General features: G+C 41.4%; 1 protein-coding gene across 3 annotated transcripts in view; it reads left to right on the forward strand.

Moving 5' to 3' along the window:
* The window catches only part of COL22A1 (collagen type XXII alpha 1 chain), a 283,818-nt gene that overhangs the window by 150,998 nt on the left and 105,399 nt on the right, over nucleotides 1-27,421 (forward strand). For all 3 annotated transcript variants that reach the window (XM_042785800.1, XM_042785801.1, XM_042785802.1), the window contains 5 exons: nucleotides 309-362; nucleotides 1,154-1,189; nucleotides 21,241-21,294; nucleotides 22,859-22,912; nucleotides 24,257-24,310. In XM_042785800.1, the coding sequence (XP_042641734.1) occupies nucleotides 309-362; nucleotides 1,154-1,189; nucleotides 21,241-21,294; nucleotides 22,859-22,912; nucleotides 24,257-24,310 (252 nt within the window). The remainder of the gene's footprint in view (nucleotides 1-308; nucleotides 363-1,153; nucleotides 1,190-21,240; nucleotides 21,295-22,858; nucleotides 22,913-24,256; nucleotides 24,311-27,421) is intronic.

The raw sequence follows: 27,421 nt of genomic DNA on the forward strand, positions 1-27,421 counted from the left end.
AGAACTTTGACATTTAAGTCAGTATAAATGCAATGAGGTACACCCAGTTCTTACGGCAGGAGCTGAAATCTTGGCTGTAGAGACTGGTGGGACTGGAAGTATCCACAGTCTCAGTCAAACCCTTGTGGCATTGCTTCCCGAAAAATCAAAGCAATGGAAAGCTGACCACAAAATACAAACACTAATGTGGTATACTTCACAAATGAGTCCAACAGGAAGTGCTAAGAGGAAATCTCACCTTTTATTTCTATATCTGTCGAGAAACGAGTTGATTCATTCTATGGTATTAACACCCTTTCTTTTTCAAGGGAGAAAGTGGCAGCCAAGGGCTTCCTGGACTCAGAGGAGAAAAAGGAGAATCAGTAAGTAAGAAATACCAGAATGATTTTATGTAAGGAGATGGAAATTCTAGTAGTGGTTTTCTCCTTTATGATGAGAACTTGCTTACGATGTCAACGATGTGCTCTGTTGAATATGTTCCCTCTGAAGGGCCTTAATCCCAGGGGGAAACTGATATTTCTGGCACCCATGGTCAGTTTTTGGAGGTGGGGAAATGAATAAGTTCATCCCTGAATACAGCTGATAAATGACTTAGTATTGGCCATCTAATTAAAATATGTAACTTGGGTGTACTTGATTATAACACAGCTGCACATCTAATGGGGGCAGGATGAGGCAACTGAGCACAAAGATGCAAATCTCTCTCAACTCTTTTACATTCAGATGACCAAGATACAGCTTTCATCAGCTGCAAGTAATGCAAATGTCAGACTGAGTTTTTAGGCGAGAAAATCTTTAACTCTATGTAAAATTCATTCTAATAAGGATTGTTGTCATCTTTGATTTTGGAAATGTAATATCAGACACTGCACCGAATAGAACACAAGATGTTTTCCTGACTGAAATAGAAGAATTTGGGATAGGTTTTCTATTTTAATTTATCACTGAATTACTAGCAAGGGATTATGCCCAATGAAAATTACTTTCCTTATAGTAGCTGTCCTGTGACTTGTGTGTCTATATATATATATGTGTGATAAATATGGATAGATATATCACAGATATATAACAAGGAAAACATGAAATATATATTTAGTGTCATTTGACATCCTTGCTATCAAATGTACCTTTTCCCTTTTTCTTTCATTTCTAGGGTAGAGCCTATGGTAGAGGAGAAAAAGGAGAAAAGGTAAGGTCTGATCCTTCATTGGACTAATTAAATGAGATTCACTTGCTGTTGCCTTCCATAGCTCAGAGGTTGCTTTTGGAGTACACAGGATGCAAGAGATGTGATACAGTTAGATCTTTGTGGGGAACCTTTATATTATGCTATGCCTCTTTCTGCAGAAAAGCTTTTGCTTTTCCTCTTAATGTTCTTTGAGTTTCCTTTATGCATTGGCCATGTAAAATGCAATCAAATTGAAATCATAATCTTTGCTTTATGTAAGCAGCAGTGAGTTCATAGAGGATAATGCAGTAAAGCAACTGGCTGGAAGGATGAAAACCAAAGGGAAAGTATAATATTGAGTTTATTTAATTTTTAACAGGATTAAAGTTGCGTCATGAGGAGGCTCTCACAGTGTTTCTCTTCATTGGATATTTTAATTAATAACTTGAAGAATAAAAGCCGGAGTATTTTCTTACTGCAAATATTAAGCAGGATGTACTATTAAGATTTGGGTGTAAGCAGCTGCGTGGTGCTCAGTTGCCCTCTGAGCTCAAACCATGACAGGAGGTTAACACCGAGGATACAGAATAACCACTGAAAATTGCTAGGTTATCTATTTTGGAAAATGCATTCAATGCTGATCAATAATGAGAAACAAGTAGCATAACTGGACTAATTTGCATCAAAAAATATGTTGTTTTTCAGGCAATTCTGGAAGCTGCAAGCTTCCCATTCCCCACAACAAAATGAGGCTGCAGGCTTATACTGCAGAGAAGTAGTAGCTCTTTCTCTCTGTAGCTCCATATCACACTTGGTTGTGGACATTTTTCTTATCACCCAACTGAAATTTCTAGTTGTGGGGAACAATGGAAAAGATTGACAGGACAGTCTAGGAGATAGATAGATGTATTAAGGAAGAAGTCGTGGTTCATACTGAAAATGAGATTAAGAATCTGTGGAGCAGTTTTCCAGAGGGCCTGTGGCTACCTGATAGCTCAGGGAATTAAAATAGTATTGGCTTGTGGTCTGAGAGGAAGAATGCTGCACTAGCGAGAACATGGCATTTATGACCATTGCATCTTCTCATTTGTTCTTTCTATGATTATGATATATTGATTGTATATAGTGGTAATGCATCATGTGAAATTACAATCTAAATGAGGGTTGTTCATGGCAGGAAATATTATCGAGCCAGGCTAGAGACATGGGGGCTGTAAAGCACACATTTCTTCATCCATCTTCCTGCAGTCTTCCCACTGACAGCCACTATTTAGCCTTTGAGACTCAGGATTCAGCCTTTGGAAACCAGCTGATGGTTGGCAGGTGGTGAGAGTCAGCAGTCTGATGGGAAACATGATGTTTACAATATGAGTTGTGCTGCAGTTGAAGCATATTCTTGTTTTCTTATGTTTTGATCCCCGCAGAAAAGTGTTAGAAAACATCACTCCATCTGTATTATTGTTGTGTCTAGAAAAATATGTCTGAAAGTCTAGATTGGAGAGGGAAAAGTAAAAAGACCCCACAGTATGTGCAGAACTTCTTTGATTGTGATATCCAAACAACATTGACTGTCTCAAATGTGTATACACAGAGATCCCTGAATTTATGACCAGCTTGTTTCATTTATTTGGTACTCCTGCCAGCCAAGGCAGCTTGTCCTCATCTGTGGAGGAAATGTATTTGGTACCTGATATGTTTGTGCCCCATGTCTGCCCAATGGCTGAGTGTCATTCCTGTTGCTGATGGAGAGCAAAGATTTATCAGCTGTACATTGCTGGCTTGATTAAAAACAGGAAGCCTGGGGGATGTAGAAACATGGAATATCTCAAGTTGGAAGGGACCAATAAGGATCATCAAGTCCAACTGCCTGCTCCTCACAGGACTACCTAAAACTAAATCATATGACTAAGAGTGTTGTTCAGACTCTCCTTGAACTCTGACAGGCTTGGTGCCATGACCACTTCTCTGGGGAGCCTGTTCCAGTGACTTACCACCCTCTCAGTGAAGAACCTTTTCCTAATCTCCAGTCTGAACTTCTCCTGATGCAGCTTCATCCCATTTTCTCGTGTCGTATTGCTGGTCAACAGAGAGAGATCAGCACGTCCTATCTACTGCCCTCCTTGAGGAAATTGTAGACTGTGATGGGGTCACCCCTCAGCCTTCTCTTCTCCAAGATGAACAAGCCAAGTGACCGCAGCCACTACTCCTAAGTCTTACCCTTGAGGCCTTTCACCATCTTGGTTACCCTCCTCTGGGTACTCTCTAATAGTCTGATGTCCTTATATTGAGGCACCTAAAACTGCACAAGTATTCAAGGTGGGGCTGTACCAGTGTGGTGTAGAGAGGGACAATCACCTCCCTTGACTGGCTAGCTGTGCTGTGCTTGATGCACCCCAAGACATGGTTGACCCTTTTGGCTGCCAGGGCACACTGTTGACTAATATTCAAGTTGCCACCAACCCAAATCCCCAGATCTCTTTTCATGGGGCTGCTTTCCAATATCTTGTCTCCTGATTTGTATGTATAGCCAGGATTACCCTATCCCAGGTGGAAAATTGTGCACTTGCTTGTGTTGAATTTCATACAGTTGGTGATTGCCCAACTCTCTAGTCTATCCAGATCTCTCTGTAAGACCTCTCAAGCCTTGAGGGACTTCACAGCTCATCCTAGTTTAGTTATCATCAACAAACTTACTTAATGTACATTTGATTCCTGCATCCAGATCATTTATAAAATCATTGAAGAGCACTGGCCCTAAAATTGAGCCCTGCGGAACACACTAGTGACTGGCCACCAGCCTGATGTAACCACATTTACTACAACCCTTTGAGCCCAAACCATCAGCCAGTTGCTCACCCAACGTATTAAGGACTTGTCTCGCAGTGAGATGGACATTTTGCCCAGAATGATACTGTGAAAGACAGTATCAAAAGCTATGCTAAAATCCAAACCCAACCACATCTCCTAGCTTCCCTTGGTCAACTAGATGGGTGACCTTGTCATAAAAGGAAATTAAGTTGGTAAAGCAGGATTTTCCCCTTGTGAACACTTGCTGGCTGTGACCGATGACTGCGCTGTCTCTCAGGTGTTTTTCAATAACTCTCAGAATAATCTTCTCCATAATTTTTCCAGGCACTAAAGTGAGACTGACAGGCCTGTAGTTAGCAGGGCCTACCTTCTTGCCCTTCTTGAAAACTGGGACATTTGCTAGCTTCCAGTTGATTGGGACCTCTGCAGACTCCTAAGACCTTGCTGATGTGCTGCAGCCTGTTTACTCACTCTGATCATGGGTTGCTAGTTCCCCCCAGGGTAGCTTGGCTTCAGTTGTTCCTGGTCTCCTCAGCTGCTATGGCACAAGCTGTGGGCTCCTGGTGGGTGTCTCTGCTCCTCTCAGGTTCCTCTGGTTCAGGAAAGTTCCCTGTACACCAAGCTAGAAGAGACTGCGGCTGATCGTGTCAGCATCAGAGCTGCTCACCTTGGTGATCTGTTTGCATGTATAATTTTTCCTGAACACAAAAGATCATCTTCAGGTGCAAAGATAAACTTTCAGCAGCAGAAAGGGGTAGGACTATAAAGGTGGGGGAGATCAGCCATGTAGACAGCGTACATACGGTTGCTTCTGTGTGCAGGGATGGAGTACCATGTCTGTGTCTTGGTGTCAGAAGAAGTGCCTGTGAGAGTGAAGTAGCCACAGCCATGGGCAGATGTGATGCAAGTGCCTGCAATGGTAGTTGTCATCTATACTCCTGAAAAAAAGAAGAGAGTCTATGAAATTAAACCCTTCCCAGACAGGAGAGGACCTGGAAGGAGAGGATTCACATGTTTCTGTCTTTGCCTTCTGTGCTGCAATGGCTGCATGAGCATGAATTCTTGTCTTTGACTCTGGCTGTGACAGCTTTATGCTTCCTTGGTTTTTATGGGTATGGGTCAGTGCTAGGAAACTGGATCAGAAATCCTGGGTTTCAAACACTTGCAGTCTGTGCAATCATTGCTGTGCAAATGCTGTGGGCTCCTTTATAAGGACAAAGCTCACATCCTAAATGTTGATAGAATAAAGTTATCTCACCTTTGAAAAGGCTGAGATGACAAGATGAATATCGTCCACTTACAGTATTTCTTTCCAGCTGTGCTAGTGCCAAACACCTGCCAGATCATGCTGTTCCCAAGTATTGTGTGTAGGGCAATTATGTGAGGTCTGAGGCATTTGTTAGAGGGCAAATCCTGTGCTTTTCGAGGAGGACGGCAGAGGCACTGGCCTTGCTTCTCCGGGCCATTTCCTTAGTAATATCACTAAGTTGAAGCCAACATGGTGCTTGTATTATAATACTTAACATACTAAGTACATCATTAGTGGTAAACCAAAAGATAGTAGCAGCTGCAGCTAAAAACCTAATTCATGTTGACATGAGGTCTTGTGTGACTTTGAAAACCAGGAAATTCACTGTGATGGCTGAAGCAACAGCCCAGCATGTTCTACCAGGCCTAAATATCTCAGCCTGGTAGAGGAGACTTTTTGTGTACAGAAACATGCATATGCAGACCAAGTAATTGTGCATAGTTATAAAAAAATAATATTGTATCTACAGGTAACATTGTATCTCTTGTAAACTGCTCTTAGGTGGATTTCCTAGGTAGGTGTGATTCAGCTGCTACTGCTCCATATTAGATCTTAAATTTCCACTCTAGACTATCATCTTTCAGCCCTTGGAGTGTTTAATCTCTATGGTATTAAATGTAGTTTGTCATATTTCTGCTCATAAATCTGTGTCCCTTTACTGTGTGTTCATTCACTTGTTTTGCACATTCTTATGTTATTGAACTGGTTATTAAACATGGGCAAATATCCAATTCTATAACATGATCACCATGAAGGGCAATGTTTTGGCTTTATTCTGAAGGTTATTCAAATGGATATTTGCTAGACCAGATGGCTTGGTCCTTCAAAGGTTATAACTCAAATCTTCAAATCTCTGTTGATCCAAGAGGAGTAGGTGCAGGAGAGAAGTGAGGACAGAAGGCACAGCTGTAGAACATTACTGAGTGATTCAAGCAAGACGGAGTTTCAGTGACTCTTGATCAAAGTCAGGGTAATCAAGTTTGACAAGGGAGGTTCTGTAAGGTTTGAGGTCTGCATTCCTGGGGCACAGCCATCCACATCATGAGCTGGCCTGCCCTTCTAGTGCTTCCATATAAAGTTTAACTTCATAGAATCATAGAATAGGAGGTTGGAAGGGACCTCAGGGAGCATCTGGTCCAAAATTTCTTGGCAAAAGCACAGTTTAGACAAGATGGACCAGCACCCTGTCCACCTGAATCTTAAAAGTGTCCAATGTTGGGGAATCCACCACTTCCCTGGGGAGATTATTCCAGTAGCTGATTTAGAAAGCTTAGAGGCTTTCAAGAACTGACACCCTTGTCCTGCAAAGTAGAGTATTATGCAGTGGTGCTGAGCCATTTAGCATCCTAAAGGCCAATGGTGGTGAGAAGGTGCTTGGAAAAGTGATGACTTTGGAGAGGATATGATGAAAATCTGTCAAACTTTGAGTGGTATGGAGATATCAGTAGGAAATTATTTTCACTGTTTCTTCTGTTGTAAAAGCTAAGGGGAGCAGATCAAACTAGCTGATGGCAAGTTTAAAATTAACAAAATGAGGCTACTTTTCATACAGTAGGTATTGGAGCTCTTCACAGTCTGCTCTGGAGGTAAAAATTTTGTGTGTTTAAATAAGCACATATGTCTTAAATAAAGAAACATATGTATAAACATCTAGTCAGTACAAAGACATTATCTCTGCTTCAGGACATCAACAAGTCTCTGCAAACTGTGATTGGTGATACCAGTACAGTAGGTGAGAGGTAAGTCTCCCATAAAATCACTGCTGCAGATGGGGTAGGAGCTAGCTAGACCTTTGGCATGACTGCTGGTAGCTGTTCTTAGACTTTTGTACAACTCCTGAATATTCCTAACACCTTCATTACCCAGATGGGGACATAAGTTTCCATAATCCACTCAGGGCTTGGGCCAACATTGTCTGTAGTTGTTGAAGTGTAGGAAATACCAGAAAGATGTCATTAAACTATTGGGTCGAGTGATCACTGCTGTGATTTTCCACAGGCAACCAATCTGTTGGAGGAGAAAACTAACCAGGAGCACCCACCTTCTGCAGAGGCGGTGGATGAAAGTTGCATTATGGTTTATACTGGGACTTCATTTACTAATGTGTTTCCAAGAATGTTGGAGCTTTCTCTTCATGCTTTATCTGTTTCTCTTCATGCTAATAATCACACAAGCAACAATGAATATGAGAAACAACTTTAGCAGATTAAGTCTATATTCTCTTAACAATGTTGTTTTTTCCTGTTAATGACTTGCTCTGATAAAGATGCAGAAGGCTTATTATAGGATTTCTAATGAGAATAAAATATCTGAAGTGGTTTGCCTTATTAGAGATGCAGTGACTGCAAGACCAAGCATAGAGAAGAAAAGCAGGCAGATAGTTAAGTCTCTGGGCTAGGCTGCAGGAGATCCAGGCTTAAAACTTAGCTCCAAGAGATTTGTTGACCTTGGGCAGAGCAATTAGTCTTTGTTCCTGTAAAATGAAGCTGGAAAACCTCTTTCCCTCCAGGCTTTGTATATGTTGCCTGCTAGATCATTCAAACAAAGCTTTGCTTCCCCTTCTCTCATCTTCCAAATTGGAGTTATTCTTAGGGCTTCTAGAAAAGCTGTGGAAATCTACTCTGCTAGATACAGTCTATCCACAGAGCCCTTTGCTCTCTGGCTTTGCCCTGAGGCACCTGAATGCAAGAAAGGTCTGACCTGAAGGCCATGTAACTTTTCCCCCAGTGCTCTGCTTTCAGCAGGATTTACCAAATTAGCATGAGTACAGTGCCTCTGTGTAGGGGCTGGCTAGCATCCAGTAACGTGAGGTACAAGAAAATGAGTGCAGTTCTTCCTGCAAAAGGTGATGCAGGTATAGTTGGAGTCTTGATATTGCATGCTGGTTTGATGAAAGAGGAAAGCTTTTGCTTGGATATTTTTAAAGGATGCATTTTGGGACCACAAGGGCTCAACTTGCTTGCAGGTAAGGTTCAGGGTGGAAGTGGTATTTTAGACACACAGAGCTATAATAATGTTTGAGAGTCAGATCTCTGAGTGTCAGAGTGCAGCAAGGACCAGCTGTACCCCAAGTGAAATGGAGCTGGGAGCAATACCATGGCTGGCAGGGCAGCAAGAGAGCAGGATGCGTCAGTGATGGTATCCAGGTTCAACTGAGAGTCCAGATTACCAGACTTGTCCATGATCATGAAGCAAGTCTAAGTCCAAGCCACAAAGGTGATTCTGCAAGTCAGGGTCATGATTAGCAAGATATATGGCCAGGCTGCTGCAGTATAGTTCAATCAAGGGCCAAAGTTGAGAGCCTCTGCTTAAAAGAAGCTTCAAAACAAAGGAGGGGGAACAACTGTCTGATCTCCTAGAATCAGGACTCTCTGAGAATTTACATGATGTGAAGCCTGATCTTGCACAAACTAAGAATTAGTCCTTAATCCTACAACTTCCAAATAAAACTAATTATCACTCCAGAAGATTACGTGTTTGGTCTTTCACTGCTGAAACCTTGAGGCTGGTGCAGGGAAGGTTACAGGCCTTCTTTGGGCTGCTGTGGTGTTCAGACACTGTCACCAAGTCCCAAAACTTAAATGCCACCCAGTTTACCCAGGGCTGGTGAGCTGAAAGGTGTCTCTGAGAGTCTGAGTAAGCAGCAGGAACCTTTGTGCATGAGCATCCAGGTCAGTAGGCAGTGCTCTTTCAACCAGCACATCTTGACAGTAACAAGATGGGAAAATATCTCCAAGTTTAGAGATACTATTGAGTTTGAAATTTGAAAATAAAAACATACCCCAACCGCACAGTAATTGGTGTTCCTTGGAGACAGTGGAAATATTGCCTCCTCGGGGTTTGCTTCTTAGCACTTAGATCTTTTTACTTTATTGCAGAATAAAAAATAATGTGAGCATAGCTCAAACTGACCTAGCAATGAAAAGTGAAAGTGCAATATCTGCAGGTTTTTTTATTATTATTTTTTGTGCTGGAAATCATCTCTCTCAGGAACCATTCTTAGTTCTTGACTTCATTTGGTTAAGGTCACTCAGCACTTAACTTCTCAGTCCAGCACTTAAACATCTGTATAATAATGCCTCATCTACTTCATAAGGCTGTCATGCAGCTCACTGGTGTCATTTGTATCTGTCATTTATTTTCTGAATCTTCTGATTAAAAGGTGAGGTGTATTAATGTTATCATCTGCCTTAATACTCTGAGTATGTTCTGAATCCTCTTGTATATGCAGGCAATTTGAGTCTGCTTGTTGAGTATTTTTGAGTTCTCTTAACTGTAGTTAAAGTACATTTTGCACAGCTAAATAACCATGGTTTGATGGAGCTCTTTATCTTAACAATAATTAGAGGGTTTTAGATAAATTCTGTGGTTTTCTGTGACCCAGAATAACAGCTGCAGATTGCAATAAACGACTCGAAGCCAGATCACATACTAATTGTGCATCGTGACAGCTTAATTCTCAGCAGTGCAAGAATACTAGTAACTTGGGGTTTTTTTCCTTACATAAACTTAGAGAACATTTATTTCTTTTCAGCATTGGCCCTTGTCTGGCAGGTACATTGCTGGTATATAATGACATCTACTGGCAATCAAAAGTTTTCAAAGTATCCAACACTTGCTTCTTTAGTGGATTTCTCTGCCAAGATCCACTGGCAGTGTGAAAAGGAAGCACATGGGGAAGATTTGCCAACTTTGTACTGCTTCTGATAGAAGAGCTGGGCAGGGGGTGGGGGGAAACAGATTGCTTTGATTCTGTCATTGATAACTGTTGTTTTAATACAGGATGATCTCGAGAGCAATATTGCAGTTGATAGATATGGATTAGCTGCCCGTTAGGTGGAAAATAAAAAAGTTTTCCTAGCAGTCTGGAGCATACTCTCTGAAACGGATCTTGTAGCCTAATGAATCACAGAGAGCTGAAGCATTAAACAAAGCAAGTTGCTATCACTGGTCTAGCAAAGGCATTTTAAGCAATCCCTGCCCCTCCCCCTGCTACGTGTTTTCACATCTATCTAGTTAAGAACCCAGATTTTCTCCTTTCCACTGATCAAAGCTGTTGCCAAGCTGAGTTTCCTTGTTCATGGCTGAGAAGGTGCAGGTGCCCTGTTCATGGTCTCTCTGGACGTGCAGGTGAGGGCAGCTGAGACTATGGCAGCACTGTGTTTCATGCTGTTCTTTACTTGCCCAAATACATCCCTGGACATCTTTAATTTCCCCTTTTGGGTCTGCGACCCTTCTTCTTTAAGCACTACCTTGAGATTTTGTCTCCCAAAGTCCACAAGACATGTTGTCTCTGGATTTGACAGAAAGATGGTGATTTGTGTGTCAGACCCTGCTGGGTAATGAACATGCACATTTTAGCAAATGCCAGATAAGGAAAATGTGATGGCTTTTTTCATGGCAAATGTTTATTTTCCTGGTGAAATAGTGAGTAGACCGTTAGTTATTATTTTAAGAGAATCTGATGCGTTCGGTGTTGTGAGTGGGCTTGGGCCTCTGGAGACTCAGTTTATAGTTTTGGCTCTATATAATTGGCTTCATAGGGGATCTTGGCCTTAGCTCTTCCCTTTCTTGTACCTCAGTGCTCCCCTAAGTAAAATGGGAAGAATAATTATGACCTTTGTAATGCACTCTGAGATATAAAAGACATAGGGAGCAGTATCACTTTATAAACAAATATGTCTGGTTGGACCAAAATGATTTATATTCTTGGCAAAGACTTGACTGAGCAGCCTCAGGTATATTTGGCAGTTAGTAGAGGCATATAACTGCAAGTTATAAGTAGATGGTGATAAGACTTCAGGCAGGATGATGTCCTAGTTTGGGTATGGCATTTAAAGAGGTATGTAGAGAGATGTTGCCCACTTCAGAGAGCAATGAGAAGAATGATGAATGATTTTGCAAATTTAACCAGCAGGGAGAGATTCAAAGGAATGGACTCTGCAAGGAGGAGAGAAATTGTGAACTAGATGACGTGTTTAAACTTGAAGAAAAGGTTTCTAAGTATTTCAGTGAGGTGCTGGAATAGACTAAGGGGTGAATGTTGAACATCAATAGAATCATAGAATGGTTTGGGTTGGAAGGGACCTTAAAGACCATCTAGTTCTAAACCCCCTGACATGGGCAGGGACACCTTCCACAAGACCAGGTTGCTCAAAGACCCATCCAACCTGGCCTTGAATGCTTCCAAGGGAGGGGTTATCCACAGGCTTTCAGGGCAACTTGTTCCAGTGTTTCACCATCCTCACAGTAAAGAATTTCTTCATAGTATCTAATCTCAATTTACCCTCTTTCAGTTTAAAACCATTACCCCTCATCCTATCCTTCAATTCCCTGCTAAAGAAACCTTCCCCGTCTTTCCTGTAGGCCCCCTTTAAGTACTAGAAGGCTGCTATAAGGTCTCCCAAGAGCCTTCTGTTCTCCAGGCTGAACAACCCCAACTCTCTCATCCTGTTCTCATAAGGAAGGTGCTGCAGACCCCTGATCATCTTTGTGGCCTCCTCTGGACCTGCTCCAACAGGTCTATGTCCTTGTTATGTTGGGAGCCTCAGAGCTGGACACAGTACCCCAGGTGGCATCTCACAAGAGCAGAGTAGAGAGGGAAATTCACCTCCCTTCAGCTTCTGTCACTTCTCTTGATGCAGCCAAGAATACAGTTGACTTTCTGGGCTGCGAGCACATATTTCTGGCTTATGTCCAGCTTGTCATCTACCAGTACTCCCAAGCCCTCCTTAGTAGGTCTTCTCTCAATCCATTCTCTGCCCAGCCTGTATTTCTGTTTGGAATTTCCTTGACCCATGTGCAGGACCTTGCAATTGGCCTTGTTGAAATTCATCAGGTTTGCATGGGCCCACCTCTCAAGCCTGTCAAGGTTTCTTCATGGCATCCCTCCCCTAAGCTTGTCCAGGAGCTCTTTGTCTTTGCAGACCTTCTGGATTTTTTTACCAAGATGCACCACTCCTGAGCTTGGAGGAGGTAATCCTTGAATATTAACCAGCTTTCTTGGCCCCCTCTTGCCTCCAGGTCTTAATCCTATGCTACTCTTCCAAGCAGATACCCAAAGAGGCCCAAGACTGCTCTTATGAAGTCCAGGACTGTGAGCTTGCTGTGCACCCTCCTCTCTGCCCTGAAGATCTTGATCTCTAACATTTCATGGTCACTGCAGCCAAGGCTGCCCTTGAGCTTCACGGTAGCAGCAGATGGCTAAGAGCAGTTTGTCACTAGAGTTTGGAGTACCCCACCACAGTACTCTTCTGCCCTAACATGGTCTTCTCAGAGCTACTGAAATTTTTGAGGGCTGTGTGGAGATCTGAAGCATCAGGGACTTCCTAGCAGAGGAGCAAAAGGAATTAAGAGATTTTTCTCACAAGACAAAATTTCAAGGAGTACATGACAAATCATCCACAAGACCAGAACTATTTTCTGTGTGCTATTTAAAGATATAAGGACATAAATTAACCAATTTCATGATACATGACTGGGTTATTTTTCTACTTCAGTGAACACATCCCCTCTAGCACTGGGCAAGCTTTTTGTCTGGTCCTGAGATGTGGCACATGCCAGCAAGGAACATCAACTTGTACTTCAAGACAAGGAAATTTTTGGAGCAGAGCTGTTATGTTTTTCACATTTCAAAGTGTCTGACAAATATATCTTCAATTGAGAACCCTCTAGCCCCAGTCATGCAAACAAGAAAAACTGTAATTTCAGGGATCACTGGTCCCACTTCTGGGAATCTAACCCATTGCAGTCCAGTTTATTTCTTAGATTGTTCCTCTGTGTAGAGAGATTGTGGTACCAAATGATTCCAATTATATTCTATTCCATATGTTCAGTCATAAATAAGTCTGCAAACAATTTGTCTGTTTCTTGATTTGAAGATTTCGGCAACTGATTGAGAAGTTCTTCTAGCTGTTGAACAGACGTATTTCAAACACAACAGCTCTCTCCTATGCTCTGTGCAGAGGTAGAGGCTTTCTTCAAATAAGTACTGCACTTGGTTCAGTCTTGACTTTATAGGTGAAGCAACAGTTGAACAGTTGTCAAAGGTGACTGACTGCCTCAGTCTTTCAGAAATTCCTTATATAGTGAGAGAGAGTATATCGTGGTGGGGATGCAACTAGTATGAAGCTAATGAACATGACCTTGCGCACCAATGACAGCTTTGAAGTCTTTTGGATGTTTCCAGTCTATTCTGAACTCTACGGTGACCTTGATCGGGGTGTACCTGGTTACCAAATCAGTGAACTCTGATGCATCTTTGCTTCTGCAGTGCCAGGTTTATGAGTGACCATGTGTCAAATTAACTTCTACACAGCTGTTGTTTTACCTATTTTGATGCCAAGTTGGAGTATCTGATTTCTTCAGAGAAAGATATATCTTGGTATCCCTGAAAAATAGTGCACCTGCTCTCCCCAGAAGAACATTCAATGACTAGAGTCATATGATGAAGAGTCAGAAAGACTCTTGTGGACTCATCATAGTGTCCATGATGTTCGTGATATTGTTCAAGGTTTCAGAGACCCTTGAAAGATAAGGTTTCATGAAATTCTCCCGGGGAAGTATGTACCTTTTGGGGACAACTGACTTGTATGAAATGCATTAAATAAAATCTTTTACATTTTTGCAGTACAAAAAAAATACCTGTAGCTCTCTTTTAAACAGCTGTTTGCGTACTGTGATGGGTTTCCTGATAGACTAGCCAAACCTACAACTTCTGTTGACCCCTGTGTATCATGTCCATGTGACCTTTCTGTTTATTAAATCAGAATATCATACAGAGACCCAGCAGAAAATATTTTTTTTTTTCCTTTCTTAGAATGAATTAAAGTAAACTCCAAGTTGAGATTTAGGTCTTATTTCTTGTGGAAACAGAAGATAATGCCAGGTTTGGTGTCAAATTTGCCAAGATATTAATAGGATTTTAGCATCATTAAGCTAATAGAATCCTGCATATGTGCACTGGAGAATGGCAGTCATTTGTGCTGCTTGTCTGGTCAGCATCTTTTGAAAATGGAGCTGGGTGACATATATCTACTGATGCTCTGTCTCTCAATTGTTCTGCAGATCATCCCTGGTTTTAATTAAACTTTTGTCTTTGCCTTGACATTCTGAAGAAAGACAAACACAAAATTTACAATATTTTTCAAGAAAATATTTGTTTTGTATGGCTGCTGGAGACAAAGTTGTGAAATCTTTCAGTTCAGCCTCCACAAATTGGTAGCTCCTGAATGGAAAAACCTAGAAAAAAAAGATGTTACATCCTTCCAGGCCTTGCAGTGTCTTAGAAGTGTTCTTGGGCATTTGAACCTGAAGACCACATTCAACTTGCTACGTTTCTTCTGTCCTCATCCTTTATTTTTCTCATCAAACAGTGAAAACATTTCAGTGTGTAACCATGCATCAGCAATATGCCATCTACCCATGGACTTCTAGTTTATTATTTGTGAATATCAGGTTGCCAAGTTAAATGCAGGCCAAAGAGCCAGGAGAGAGAAAGAGTGAACTTATAGTTAGGACACTGACACAGAAAATCTGGAGTGAGTTTCTATGTTTGTCCCAGACTCTGTGGCCTTCCATATGTCTTCTGCTCAATTGTACATCTGACTTGTCACCCTCGTGAGATGAAAGTATTACAGTTGCTATACTTACTTCCCATTTCACAAGGATGCTTAAGTTCATTAACAAAAGAGGGAGGGTTGTGCTAATGGTGAAGTGGTAACAGTGTGCAGTTCAATTTTGCTTCTGTTTCAAGTTCATCTTGCAGCTTTTGTTCTGCTTCTCTTCAGCTCATGCTATTTTGTCTCCTACCTTGGATATAGATCCCCTGTTTCTGCAGCTGTCAATATGCTGAGTGTGTGATTCATGGGGTTCTGCTTGGCAGATTTTTGAAGGTCTCTCAATGACACCTGTATTGATGCTTTGTGATAGAGTTAGAAATTTTTATTTCACTTTAGGATTAGAAAAGTGGCACTTATGTGTTAGGTGTAGACTAGGTTGGAAGAGAAAATAAAGAAAATGTATAGAATTGATTTTAGAATGATCTATCTTCTGTCATCTGCTTTGTAAGCTGAAGGAAAAGTCCAGTGATTTACTCAAATTTGACAGGAAAATGAGAATCTAACCATGTGTTTTGGACTGATTTTTTTCTCATTATTTTCTTGTTTAGTTTGCTCTCATTTCCATTAATGTAGGCCACAACCCAGAGTTTGAAATAAAATATGTGATTATAGGCCACAGCTGTTCTCAAGTTGGAAGAAATATTTGTAAACTTGGCAGCTGCTTGAGGATCTGCAAGTGGAGGAAAGAAAAGCAGTTAAACTTGAGTAGATTTTTTAAAACCATCACTGAGGGATTATTCCTTTGTGCTTTTGATTTCTGTCTAGGAGCGGGTAATAATGAACTGTTGTATTTCTGTATCTTTCCATGTACCTGCAGATCCCTTCCTTCTCCATTTAAGGTCTCTTTCTTTTCAGAGAAATTCTGCTATGAGGCTGGATATGGCAAAATCCCTGTATTGGTTGTTCCCACTCTGAGGAATCATATCATCTAGGAATTACGGTTATCTACTTTGTAATTTCATAGTTATCTCCATTCAGCCATCTGAAGATCTACATGGGTTGTAGATGTATATGATCTGTAATCAAATTATATAATGTTCAAGCAATTCTGAGGGGTAGTGAGGCTCAATATAACCCAAGTGAGGTGAGTTGTTGGATGATATGCAATAGATTAAACTATATGTGCATATGGTGAGCATGTCATGGAAGATTTAAAAAAAAATCCCAATCTTCATGATGATGGAGGGATCACTAACCTATGCCTGGTGTGATCTGGAAAATCCATGTGATGCTGTTGTACCAGGAAGTCATTGTTGCCTAAATGTTGAAATAGAATAACAGCTGATGTACACAAGCTGGTAGGGGAACCTATTTGGGTGTGTCTATACTTCCTCAGCTCACGTCTGTATTTTTAATGGAAGATACCCTTGAAGACAATGGGAGTATCTTTATTCTTCATCAGCCTGGTACTCTGCAGCAGCTGAGATTTGCCTGTGCTCTGAATTTCCTCATGATGTAGCATCTCCTTTTGTCCATTGCATCTGGACACATTATGTGCCCATGTAAGCCCTGATTTGAGACCCCCCCCCAGGAAGGACAGTAGTAGTGCTTCAGTCTTGCTCTGTATCCTTTGTGTGGCTCTGAACAATTAAAATGTAAATACAAGCAAATTCAAAATTCTATCCTTGTTACTGAATTCTGCCTAAACTTTTAGCTTTAGTATGGCTCAGGAAACCTTCCTAATTTTCTTGCAGAATTTATATCAGTTCTTTGGGGAATGAAAGATGGAGTTTTCCGAGTGATTTGCCTAGTGCTATATCCTCAGAGCTTGCAGTATTCAGTATTTTAGGAACTTCCTAAACCAAGCTGCCACATTTGTTAGTGCACTTCCTCACGGGTACAACTACCTACACATTCAAGTTTTTGTCTACAAAACTATTGACCAAGAAAGCAATAGGTCACCCTACCTACAGCATAAAACTACTCCAGTATGTGTAGGCTAAGCCTAAAGGAAGCTGCCTTAGAAATTGTACTCTGTTGCCTTCCTTAACAATAGTCTCTTCTGCCTTTGCTGCTTCTTCCCAGTTCCCTGGAGGGCCTGGTCCTTGTTACCTTCCTATTCTGGTCCAAATGTTTCTCCAGTAAGGGACATGCCTTCAAGGTTCAGATATCCACAAAGTAGATGGGTGACAGTAGAAATGTGTGGCATAAATAGATAGGTGTGGTTTACATGTCACCACCAGAATGTCATTGTGTTGAAGGTGGGAATGCAGCCAGCCTGTGGGTATATAGTATTATTTTTATCCTTCTAAGTGTCACAACCAGGTTCGGCCTTGGTGCAAGGAATGCCATAAGTTTTTCTTCCCCAGGGCTTGATGCCAGCTGCCAAAGCCTGCCTGTTTTCCCACTGCGGTGCCTGGATCCTTCAGCCCAGCACACTTGCAGACGTGTCTGCTTGGCAGCTATTTCACCAGCCTGTCCTCTCTGTCTCTGTTTTTTCTGTATTACATTTACACATTGCTTGCAGATTTAAACTGAGCTTTGGGGCACAGTGACTGTCATTTAATATTTATTCATAGTGTCCAGCAGAGTGACCCAAGCAGGGAACAAATGAGGCATCGCTGTAATTCAAGTAAATAATTGTAGAAGAACTACTGAAAAGCAGAAAAGGGTGTTTGTAGAAATAAGTAGCTAGCTGTGCACTACATAACCTCTGCATGTTCACAGTCTGTGTCAATATATAACTCCAGTGTTTGCAGTACCTGCCTGTCCTCTCTTGTTTGGCAGTATCTGCTTGCATGTGACCAAATGCAGTTCACAGCCATATCGCAAGAAAAGTCTGGTTGCTTTAGATCAGATGGCAGCTTGCCAAATCTAGATTCTTTTGACAAATATTTTGTCAATGGTGAGCTAATGAAGGCGTTTATTCTCTTGCTAACTTTGTTGGAAATGTTCGATTAAAGGCCGCTGGCTGTGCAGCACAGGGGATGAAACTAAACATAGTGTCTGGCTTTCCAGTGGATAACAAAAAAACAGCATGCTCATGAGTCTGGAGAGGGGAAAGTACTCAAGAAAATCTGCTGCCTTCTTTTGTGAGCTTAATTGCTGGAGCTGTAACCTCCCCAGCAAGAACTCATCTTGAACAATGTTATTTCAGGCCCCTGTGATTTCTTCTTGAGCCAGTTTTGTCATTCTCTAATTGCAACTTTCCCTGGATTTAGAAAGTGGTTTCCAGGATAGATGCACTGGCAGAGCCCCTCAATCCACAAGTGCTGGAGAGAGAGGTGAGCGCTTTTGCTAACCCTATTGTTGACCTAATTGGAGGGGTTATGGGGAGCCAACAGACACCTTTTAGGTACACTAACACTTCCCTAGGTCTGAGCAGCATGCTGAGCACAATGCTTAGGATTTTACCTCATGAAAAAAATCTGGTGGACGAGTGAAAAGAAAAGGTGGTTGTTCTGTGATGCAGTTCATGAAGTTAGGTAGGTTTTTTTTTTTTTTTTTTTTAAAAAAAAAAAAAAAAAAAAAAAGAAAGAGTTGCTTAGTGATATAAATTGCTCTGGGAACAGGACTCTGTTCCAGTCAGCTGCATCCTCCGTGGGGGTTTTGGCAACTGACTGTGAGTTAAGGGTGCAAGCTATTGGTTGCTTTCCAATCCCTGCCTGTCACAGCTAGTTTGGCACTATGCAAGCACAGCAGCACTGATGCTTTTGTGCTTCCTGCTCTCTTCTGCCTCTCACTCCTGTAGGTTATGCACTTTACTTCGTGGACATAAGCATTTTGACATAGGCAACACAATCTCTTATTGTGTTTTTATTAAGGTTCAAACCTCTGTTGAACCTGCCCTTAGCTTTACAGATTTTTCTGCTCAGTGAGGGATACAAAGCAGCTGGCCAGGGTTCATGGGGGGGTCAGTGGAAGGAGCAGCAGTAGGAGCCCTTTCCATTCTGTAGCCTGGTGGGGTTCAGTAGTGGTTCCTCAGGAGATATTAAACCTGTCTCTAGAGCCTAGGTTGCTTCTGTGAAGTTCTCTCCTTGGGGAAGAACTACTAAATCTGGTGGATACTAGAAGATTTGTACTGCCAGCAAGTAAAACCCTGTAGCTTTATTTCCAGTAAAGGGTCAGCTCTGTGCCAGGTGTCTGATCTGTGGTGTCCGGTGCTTCAGTTTATGCAGCAGGAGAGAGGTGATGGCAGTAGAAACAGGTGAAGAAAATACCTTTAGTGAGTAACTTGTACTACTGGTCATTGCTGGATCACATATTCCCTGAGCACGGTGCATCCCTGAAGTCCTCCTTCCCTGCTTGGTGACCCTGGTCAGTGAGTGGTAGTTCAGGCTGACCATCCATCTCTGGTATGTATGGTCGCCAAGTTGGAGAAAGTTTACAGCACTTTCCTGCAAATGCCCATGCAGCTTCTTGGTCTGCTCTGGTCTTCACATCTTTGTAGGCAGCTGCTTGAGATCTGTTAAAATTCAAAAGGACAAAATCACACTGCTTAAGTTAATTAAAAAAAAAACCAAAAACAAAAACAAACAAACAAAAAAAAAAGTAAAAGGAAAAGTCTTTTCTCTTCCTGGGATGCTATTGTTTTAGGAGGCAAGTTTCCATTTGCATCCAGGGAAAGGAGTAACCTTATTGTTGGCGGTTTTCAGCACCAAATTGGATAAATGCTGAACAATTTGGTCTGAATTCACTGTTGATGTTGCTTTGAGTGGGAGGTTGGACTTGAAAGCTCACGAGGTCCTGTCCAGCATGAATGTCTCTGTAGAGCACCGTGCATCAAACATATTGACTGATGATATGATTAATTTGTTAAACTGTGCAAGGAGTTGCTACTTCATGGGGGGGGGGGGGGGGGGGGGGGGAGGGGAGAGCAGGGGAGAAAGAAACTAATTAGCCATATTCCTTTACTTTGCGCAGAAAAGACACAAATTGTTCTCCTACCTATGCAGTACAGTTTGTCATGGAACAGCAGCTCCTTCAAGTTATATTGACCTCTTAGAGCAAATTATTTCCTTAAAAATCACATTTGCTTTTTGATGGGTTTTCTATCTCATTAGGGAACCATTCAAATACAGCAGATCTGATTTTTACCACTAGCTACACTGCAAATTCTAGACAGAGTGCTTCATGAAGGTTCAGTTAGAAAGAAATGTGATTATAAAAGTATCTAATTACTTTAATTTGCATATACAGTACAAATACTTTCCAGGTACTGTCTTTTAATAACCTTTAAGTGCCAAATATACCTAGAAGTAAATAAGACCGGATTTTGTCACACTGTCTGACATTGACTGGAACCTTGCCCTAGGAATACATCCATCTAAGTCTGCTGTACTACTCAGGAAACTAACACCACAAAAACTGACACTGGCTAATTTTGGCCTGAGTTTTTCTAAATATGTAGGTAGTCCATATGTATATACAGGCAACTTAGAAATATATGCATCAACTGCTTAGCCACTTTAATGTTCTTTCAGTGGGATTCTTCTATGTTATTAGTTTTTTACAAAAGCAGGTGGGGATAAAGCTAAGCGACTGAGAGCATTTCTAAGTTGCCTGTTTATAATGTCATTTGCCAACAGTGCTAGCGGCTTTACTTCCCACATGTAGATATGTCCACTGTTTCAGGTATCAGAGACACTGGTAACAGTCCATTGAAAGACTCATCCCAACACCTCTTGTAATATCCAGCAATGCTGGAACCTGGATGCCATCAGTTGGAGCATGAACATGCAGGACAGACCTAGGCAGGCTGCTGGATCACAGCCAAGTGCCTCATGACAGTGGGCATAATCCTGCTCCATTCACAGAGCTCTGGATGAAGCTTACTCTGAATCTTTGGTAAAGTTAGCTGTTAACTATGAGAAGTACCTATTGATAATGTCTGAATGGAGTGGCTTCCAAGGTTACATTTTGGACTAATATGAGCAGGTAAAGGCAAAAATATTCCCACATTTCTGTTTTTCATAAAATTTCCATGCCATTGGAAATGTGACATGGTAGTAAGTTGACCATGCCAAATTTCGAGTCCCTGTGCTTGGAAATGTGGAAACAGGAGAATTTCTCAGTGAAATTTTTAATTACTTCAAATTTATTTAACAAGGATAGGGCTCTAATCTTGTTCTTTGAAAAAGACTGGTTTTGGATGGTATTTACAAAAAGGGGGGGAAGGAGGGATCAGCCAGAGGAAGACACTTGAATAGAAAATTGAAAGTAAGCCTGTTCAAATATGGGCAAGTTACAGGTGACTGAGAACAGCATCGTTACAGTGAGGCAGACTAGTTGGCATAAACTCTCAACAGGTGATAACTATCCTGTCTAAAATACACAAATACACCACAGAACTGTATGACATTTCATATGAAGTATATTTTCCATTTATGTTTTAGGGTGAAGAAGGTCCTCCTGGCTTTCCTGGGCTGAAAGGGGATAAAGGAGAAAAAGTAAGTCTGAGTTTTTATTAATTATGTTGTGCAAAGTTAAGTTAAAGCTATTGTGGAAAGCTAATAAAAATAGATCCTCTTCTAAGTGTTTTGGTTTACCTCTGTGTTTTCTTGTTTTGTGTTAACAAGGTAGTAAGTAAAGGAGACTTTGATGCTGTACTAGTTTTTCAGCAGGGTGCACTTTAAAATCTTTAAACCTAGTCATGATGGTCATCCACATTGGACAAATGTGTGGAGATCTCAAGGGCATGAACTTTGTCTAAACTTTGTAAAACTCCAAAACAGAGTAGAGAGTGAAACAGAATAGAGCTCAGTGCTAATGCTTTCACATGCAGAAACACCATTGTTTCTTCAATATAAGACACAAAAGGCCAAAGATTATCATGTATTTTCTTGCACTGAGCATAAATAACTTTTGGACTGAAATAGCCTTTAGTTGCTTACTATGTCATCATCTTAGAAACAAAGAAAAAAATCTATCCTGCACGAAGCTTGCTCTATTAACTGACATTTACTTTGAACACATTTGTCAGATATGCCTTAAGCACATTTACAGGAGGGATCTTAGGAGTTTAAACTTTTTCCTACCTCTTTTAAAATAGCAAATATTCAGGGTTGCAAGACAAGATCCCCCTCCATGTAATACACAGCAAACCAGCTCAATTTAATCAAAGCCCAGAGTGACAGGTTGCAGTGTTCATGTCTGTTTCTCATTTGAGACTTTTTTTACAATACACTTAAACAGAAAGTGCTGCAGTGCCTAGAAGTAAAAACACCAAGATGGTTCCTCACTGTGTACATTGGCTTGCCTCTTGTGTGTCTATTATCTTTCCATTCTCTATTTGTTCTTTAAATTGCCAGCTGCACGCAGCAAAACTTGCCTTTTCCCTTCATTCGGTGCTATCCCCATTAGCTGTGGTGCTGCCAGCCTCAATATATTTAGTTCCATTCACCCTGGTGAGTAGGAAGATTTAAAAAGTGGTGCCTGGTTTTCTCTTTCTTTGTTTTCTATGGCTTTACATGTTCACAGCTCTGAGACTTGCTTCCTGATGGCCAGGGTAGTTCCTGAGGACTGCTTGAGTTTTTCAAGGCTTCTTTTCTGTTTGCTTTTAGGCTCATTACTTATGTGCATTATAGCTGTGCCTAGAGGCTTCTGAGCTTTGGGATGGATGCTGTACAAGCAAGGAGTTAAAAAAAAAAATAGTATTTAGTTACAAAACAGCAGTCTTTTTGAGACAATGGAATGGTGGACAAAGAGGCAGAGAGGAGATGAAGTTAAGATGACTCAATGGTTATATGTCTAATTAGCTGCAGAGCTTTTATATTAATTTATTCTTAAATGAGTTAAATGGCCAAGATTGCCTAGTTTCTCATTAACAGCTCATCAATCGGCCACAGTGTGTTAATGTCAGCAGCAGCTCCTCCTGAGACTGTAAATAATAAATGTTTACTTTGAAATGATCTTCCTCATTCCTTATTCTTGTCTTGATGCGTTACTCAAGTTCTTTCTGCACTTCCAGTGGGTATTAATATTGTGCTGATGATAATTCTGTTGTTGTTACAGGGGTCTCTGGGCTCACCTGGCCCTCCTGGGAAGGATGGAGCAAAAGGAGAAGCTGTAAGCCTTTTTGTTCCTCCCATGTAATCCTTGCCTTTCAGTGGAAGGCAGGCAGTGGAAATCAATCTGTATTGATTGGAACATGTCTTGGGGATTTTTATGACCATTTTAGGAGCGGCAGAAACAAAGGGTAGGAGGTTAAGAGCCCTAACACTCTCCCTCTTACATTTGCAGCAACGGCGGGTGTCCTATGGATTAGCCATGCTGAGAGGGTCCCAGGACAGCTCAATTACCATTCATTAAGATGGGAAAAGATGCAGTCATGGCAGCCTGTGGTTTGGGACCTGCTGCTGCGGCTGCGTTGGTTAATAGCTGCAGCTGCAAAACCTGGCCATTTGTTTTAAGTCTAGCAAAGAGTCATCAGCTAGTGGAGATGGCAGGGGACAATCTTGTGCTTCTACAATGGACAGGGAGTAGAGAAATTGGTGTCTCGGTCACAGAGGCAAGGACCTGAACTCCTCTTGTACACTGCTAAAAGCACAAAACAAAGGAAGAGGTTCAGGGTTAGCTCAAAGAAGAATGCAGCGTACCAAATATTGTCTTTAAGAGGACTACAGTTGAAGCATTAAACGACAAGCACCTTTTCCAGTATCTTATATAAGTGTCTTTTAGAGCTTTCCCTCCTTTCCCCTGCTTGATCACCACTCCTTTGAATTATCTGCATCCCAATGGTGGACCTTTATCATCTCATTCACTGTCGCTTTGTGGCAGTCCTTTGGTGGCAACTGGAGGAACCTGGGGATAGTACCCTTCGGAAGGGCAGGCATTCACAAAAGTAGTGATACACAGCAGAAAAGGTCTTGTTTTTTCCTGTTACTTACATCCCATTTCTGCTTTGTGCCACACTTGTCTGACTTCAGGAAAACTGATAATTTTCCAATATAGCTTCCAGAACCGATTCAACTTCATCACATCATACATGGCATGGTCTGGGATTGGACAGTGACATACTTGGACTTGCAGAATTTCTTATAGGATGTGTTTATTGCACTGAAAGGTCACTATTCAAGAACAAATGCATTACATTATCTCCAAGGAATCCATGTCTGTAGATTGTAGTCAGTGCAAGCTGTTCACAACTTAGGGAACTCATTTCTTGCTACTTAGGTGGTTGTGTTTGAAGAGCAGATGAATAACTGCTTCAGTTTTTGGTTTGTCTCTTTCTGCTTTTATTTTTCTGAGAAAGCACAGGGCAAACTTTCAGATCTCTGGATAATGGAACTTAGGACTGTCGATATTAGAAAGAGCTTCCATTTCTAAAGCTGTATGTAATGACTGTTTTGAGCCATCCCAGCTCATGTATTTAAGATTAGCATTTACCACTGATATTTCTGCTACTTGCAGGGTGAACCAGGGCAGCCGGGAACATTTGGACTGCCTGGGCCAGCAGGTCCAAAGGTAAGCTTTCCATTTCTTCTTGTCATGGGCAGGCATATTTTTTTCACTGACATTTTATATGTGGATTGCTTGAATTACTTTTTATTTATGACTGATATTCTCACTGGTGAATGAAGAAATGCAAAATGCTCATTTCATCAGGGGTCTGCTAAGGTATCAGCAATTAGCTGGAGAAGGCAAAGAGAACACGTTTTTGGGCACATAAGCCTTGATTCATGTCTTCAGTAAGCCTTCCCAGCTCTCACAAAGATGCAGGTGAGAATTATTATCCCTACTCTACAACTGGAAAAATGAAATAATCATGGAGAGATTCTATATTGGATGTTTCTGTGTATTTTGAGAGCTTCAGTTTTGCACCAGTAGACAGTGGCATAGTGATGCAGGACTTGAAACAATGCTTATATCACTGGGTTTGCTTCAAACAGGGTGCTTCTGAATGGAGATCTGGTGAGACTTATCTGAGTGTTAGAAAGGTGCCCAAATTTTGAAGCCCTTCTCATGACTTTCAAAGTCTTAGCTCTTCTTGCCTGTTCCCTGATTACTGAGGGGTTAACTACCCCTCAGGTGGTTTCATTCTTCTTGTTATAACACAAAAATAAGATGGTGCACTAGATTGACAAGTGTGTTTTCAGGGACATCATGCACAGCAAGTTCAGCTGTACAAGCAAAGAACTTTGAGTGTCACATCTTTCTGGAAGAGCCATACCTAGTCATCTAAACTTCCCACTGAGTTCACTGATGCCTTTGTCCTCAAATAGGAGTTAAGTACCTGAACACCTTTCCAAGATGTAGTACTCATTGTCACTTGGCTCTGTCTGAGAGGACTCTATGAAGCATTTAATTTATATAGGTCCTTCTGTGTTCCTCAGCTATGGAGAGGCCTTTTCTCCAAAATGTCCTTTTTTTTTTTTTTTTTTTTTTTTTTTTTCATAGAGGGAAATGTTCATAATTTCCTAAAGTCTCCTCAGGAGGGTATTGGAACTAATGGTGTGTTTGTGGATTAGCAGAAATACTTGGCAGCCATCCCACAGTTCTCTGCAGGAACCATATTGCCTTCAGAAACACGGAGTTGATTGTGGAAGCTGCATGGCAGCATGTTCAGCAGGGGATAAATGATAGCTGCAAAGCGGGGGTGGGCTGAGCTGAGTGGATGAACTCTGTATGTTGTTTTGTCCTTCAGTGGGATTTGGGAGTGGATGAAATGATCCGGATTCATCATCCACAAATGCCTGTCAGCTACATCTCTCCTATCGTATAAATACCTATTTACATATTTTCTCTCTGCCCTGCATGTTTTGCAAACCAGTAGACCACACAATGCTCCTTGCAGTATGAAGTTACTCACCCTTGCTTTGCAAAGCTTTTACAAACCAAGTTGAACTGAGGCATCTACATCTACTTCCAGAAGGGCTTGATCCTGGACAACGCTCCATATTTCCCACCATCAGGCACGTATAGTTCAGCCAAGTAATGAGGCGATATTGAATAGGAGTTCAGCACTGTGGTCTGGGCAGGATAGGTGCTGGTGGGGCTGAATCTAAAGATGTCTGACTAGACAGTACCAAGTGCTCCCAGGGAAGAGGTTAGCTTGGCTAACCACAGCCTCTCAGCTACAGTGGCTAAATATAGAATGATCATGTGCTTTCACAGTGACTTTTATTTACTGCAATGGATGCACTGGCTATATGCAGTGTCCTTGAGCTGGATTCTGGCCTGAGCTGTTTTAACAAGCAATCCTGACTTTGCTGACAGGGCTTTAAAATCTAAAATATGAATCCACACTCCTTTACTCCTCAACGTAAAGCCCAACCGCCTCAACCAGTGTGGAACGAGCTGTGTAGAAATGGGTGGATTTGGCAATCAGAGAGGTCATATCTCCAATTACTGTTGTAATGATTGTTTTTTTGCCAGATCACTTATTTTTATCATCGTCATCAATACAGTGGCTCTGGGTTCTACCCCAGGCTCCATGGAGAGCTACCTTGCAGTTTCTCTGCTTGGTTAGAATGTGGTCCTTCCTGGCTCAATCCATTTTCATCTGTATTGAGCCAGGCAAGTACAGTGCATGCTCAGCAGCTGTACATGCACCCCAGGAAATTCAGCACCCTGTTTATGTGCTTGGCTGAGGGATTTCCAGTCTGTTACCTCAGTGGGAATTGCCAGCACTTCTTTTAAGGAGGTCCCTCGCAGCTTTTACAGACCTCATTCATTGTGTGAAACTTCCAGTAGCACAGATAAGGGTCCTGCAGACTTCTGGTAATAGGACTTCAATCCACAGAGGTACCATAATGGATGATGAGCCCATTAGGGTACACGTATGGGTTACAGGAATGAAATGGCCTCAGTATGTCATCTCTGGTTTTACTGCTTTTGCTGCTTAGTGAAGTCTCCAGGGGAGATTGTTCTTAGCTTAGTGTCTTCATCGTAAAAATGTGTGGTTTTTTTTTTTGTTTTTTTTTTTTTTTTTTTTTTGTGTTTTTTTTTTTTCTTTTTTTCTTTTTCATCAAACTTGATGGGTAAACTTCATTTCTCACCAAGAAGGATCTATGATCTTGCTGGCTATGAGCTTGTGGAAGCGAAGAAGAGCTCTCAAAATCAGCCTTGTGCTAATCAATGTTGGAAATTCTGATTATAGAACATGCCACGGTGGTCTGAGATGGCAAGAAATATCCACTGGTCAGTGGAGAAAGCTCCCATGTAAATATGCGGGACCTGACAGGTTAACTTAAATGGAGTAAATGAGTCCAGAGAAAAAAGGCCATAGCTCAAGTCCCTCACTATATATTATAACAGTGAAACAGCTTGAATTTTTGAGCCCAGGCCCTTTAGCTTATAAAATCCTGCAGCAAATATTCAACCTTTTCCTTTTCTTTTTTTTTTTTTCCTGTATCTTTAATAAAAGTTTAAAGAGAATTTTTTGTGGCTGTCATTGCTATTGCACTGATACAACTATAGCATTCCCATCTGAACTGACAGTTAGCTGCACTTGATAGAAAAAACAGAGGGAGAAGGGAAAAGAATCAAGCCTTTGAAATATAAAGTATTAGGTAAGAGTTTCATTTTGACAAATTTGCTTCTTGTTTGCTTTAGCTGTTGAAGGTCTCACACTTC

Source organism: Tyto alba, unplaced genomic scaffold (assembly GCF_018691265.1).
Source record: "Tyto alba isolate M040663 unplaced genomic scaffold, T.alba_DEE_v4.0 Super-Scaffold_9, whole genome shotgun sequence".
In the NCBI taxonomy this organism is placed as follows: domain Eukaryota; kingdom Metazoa; phylum Chordata; class Aves; order Strigiformes; family Tytonidae; genus Tyto; species Tyto alba.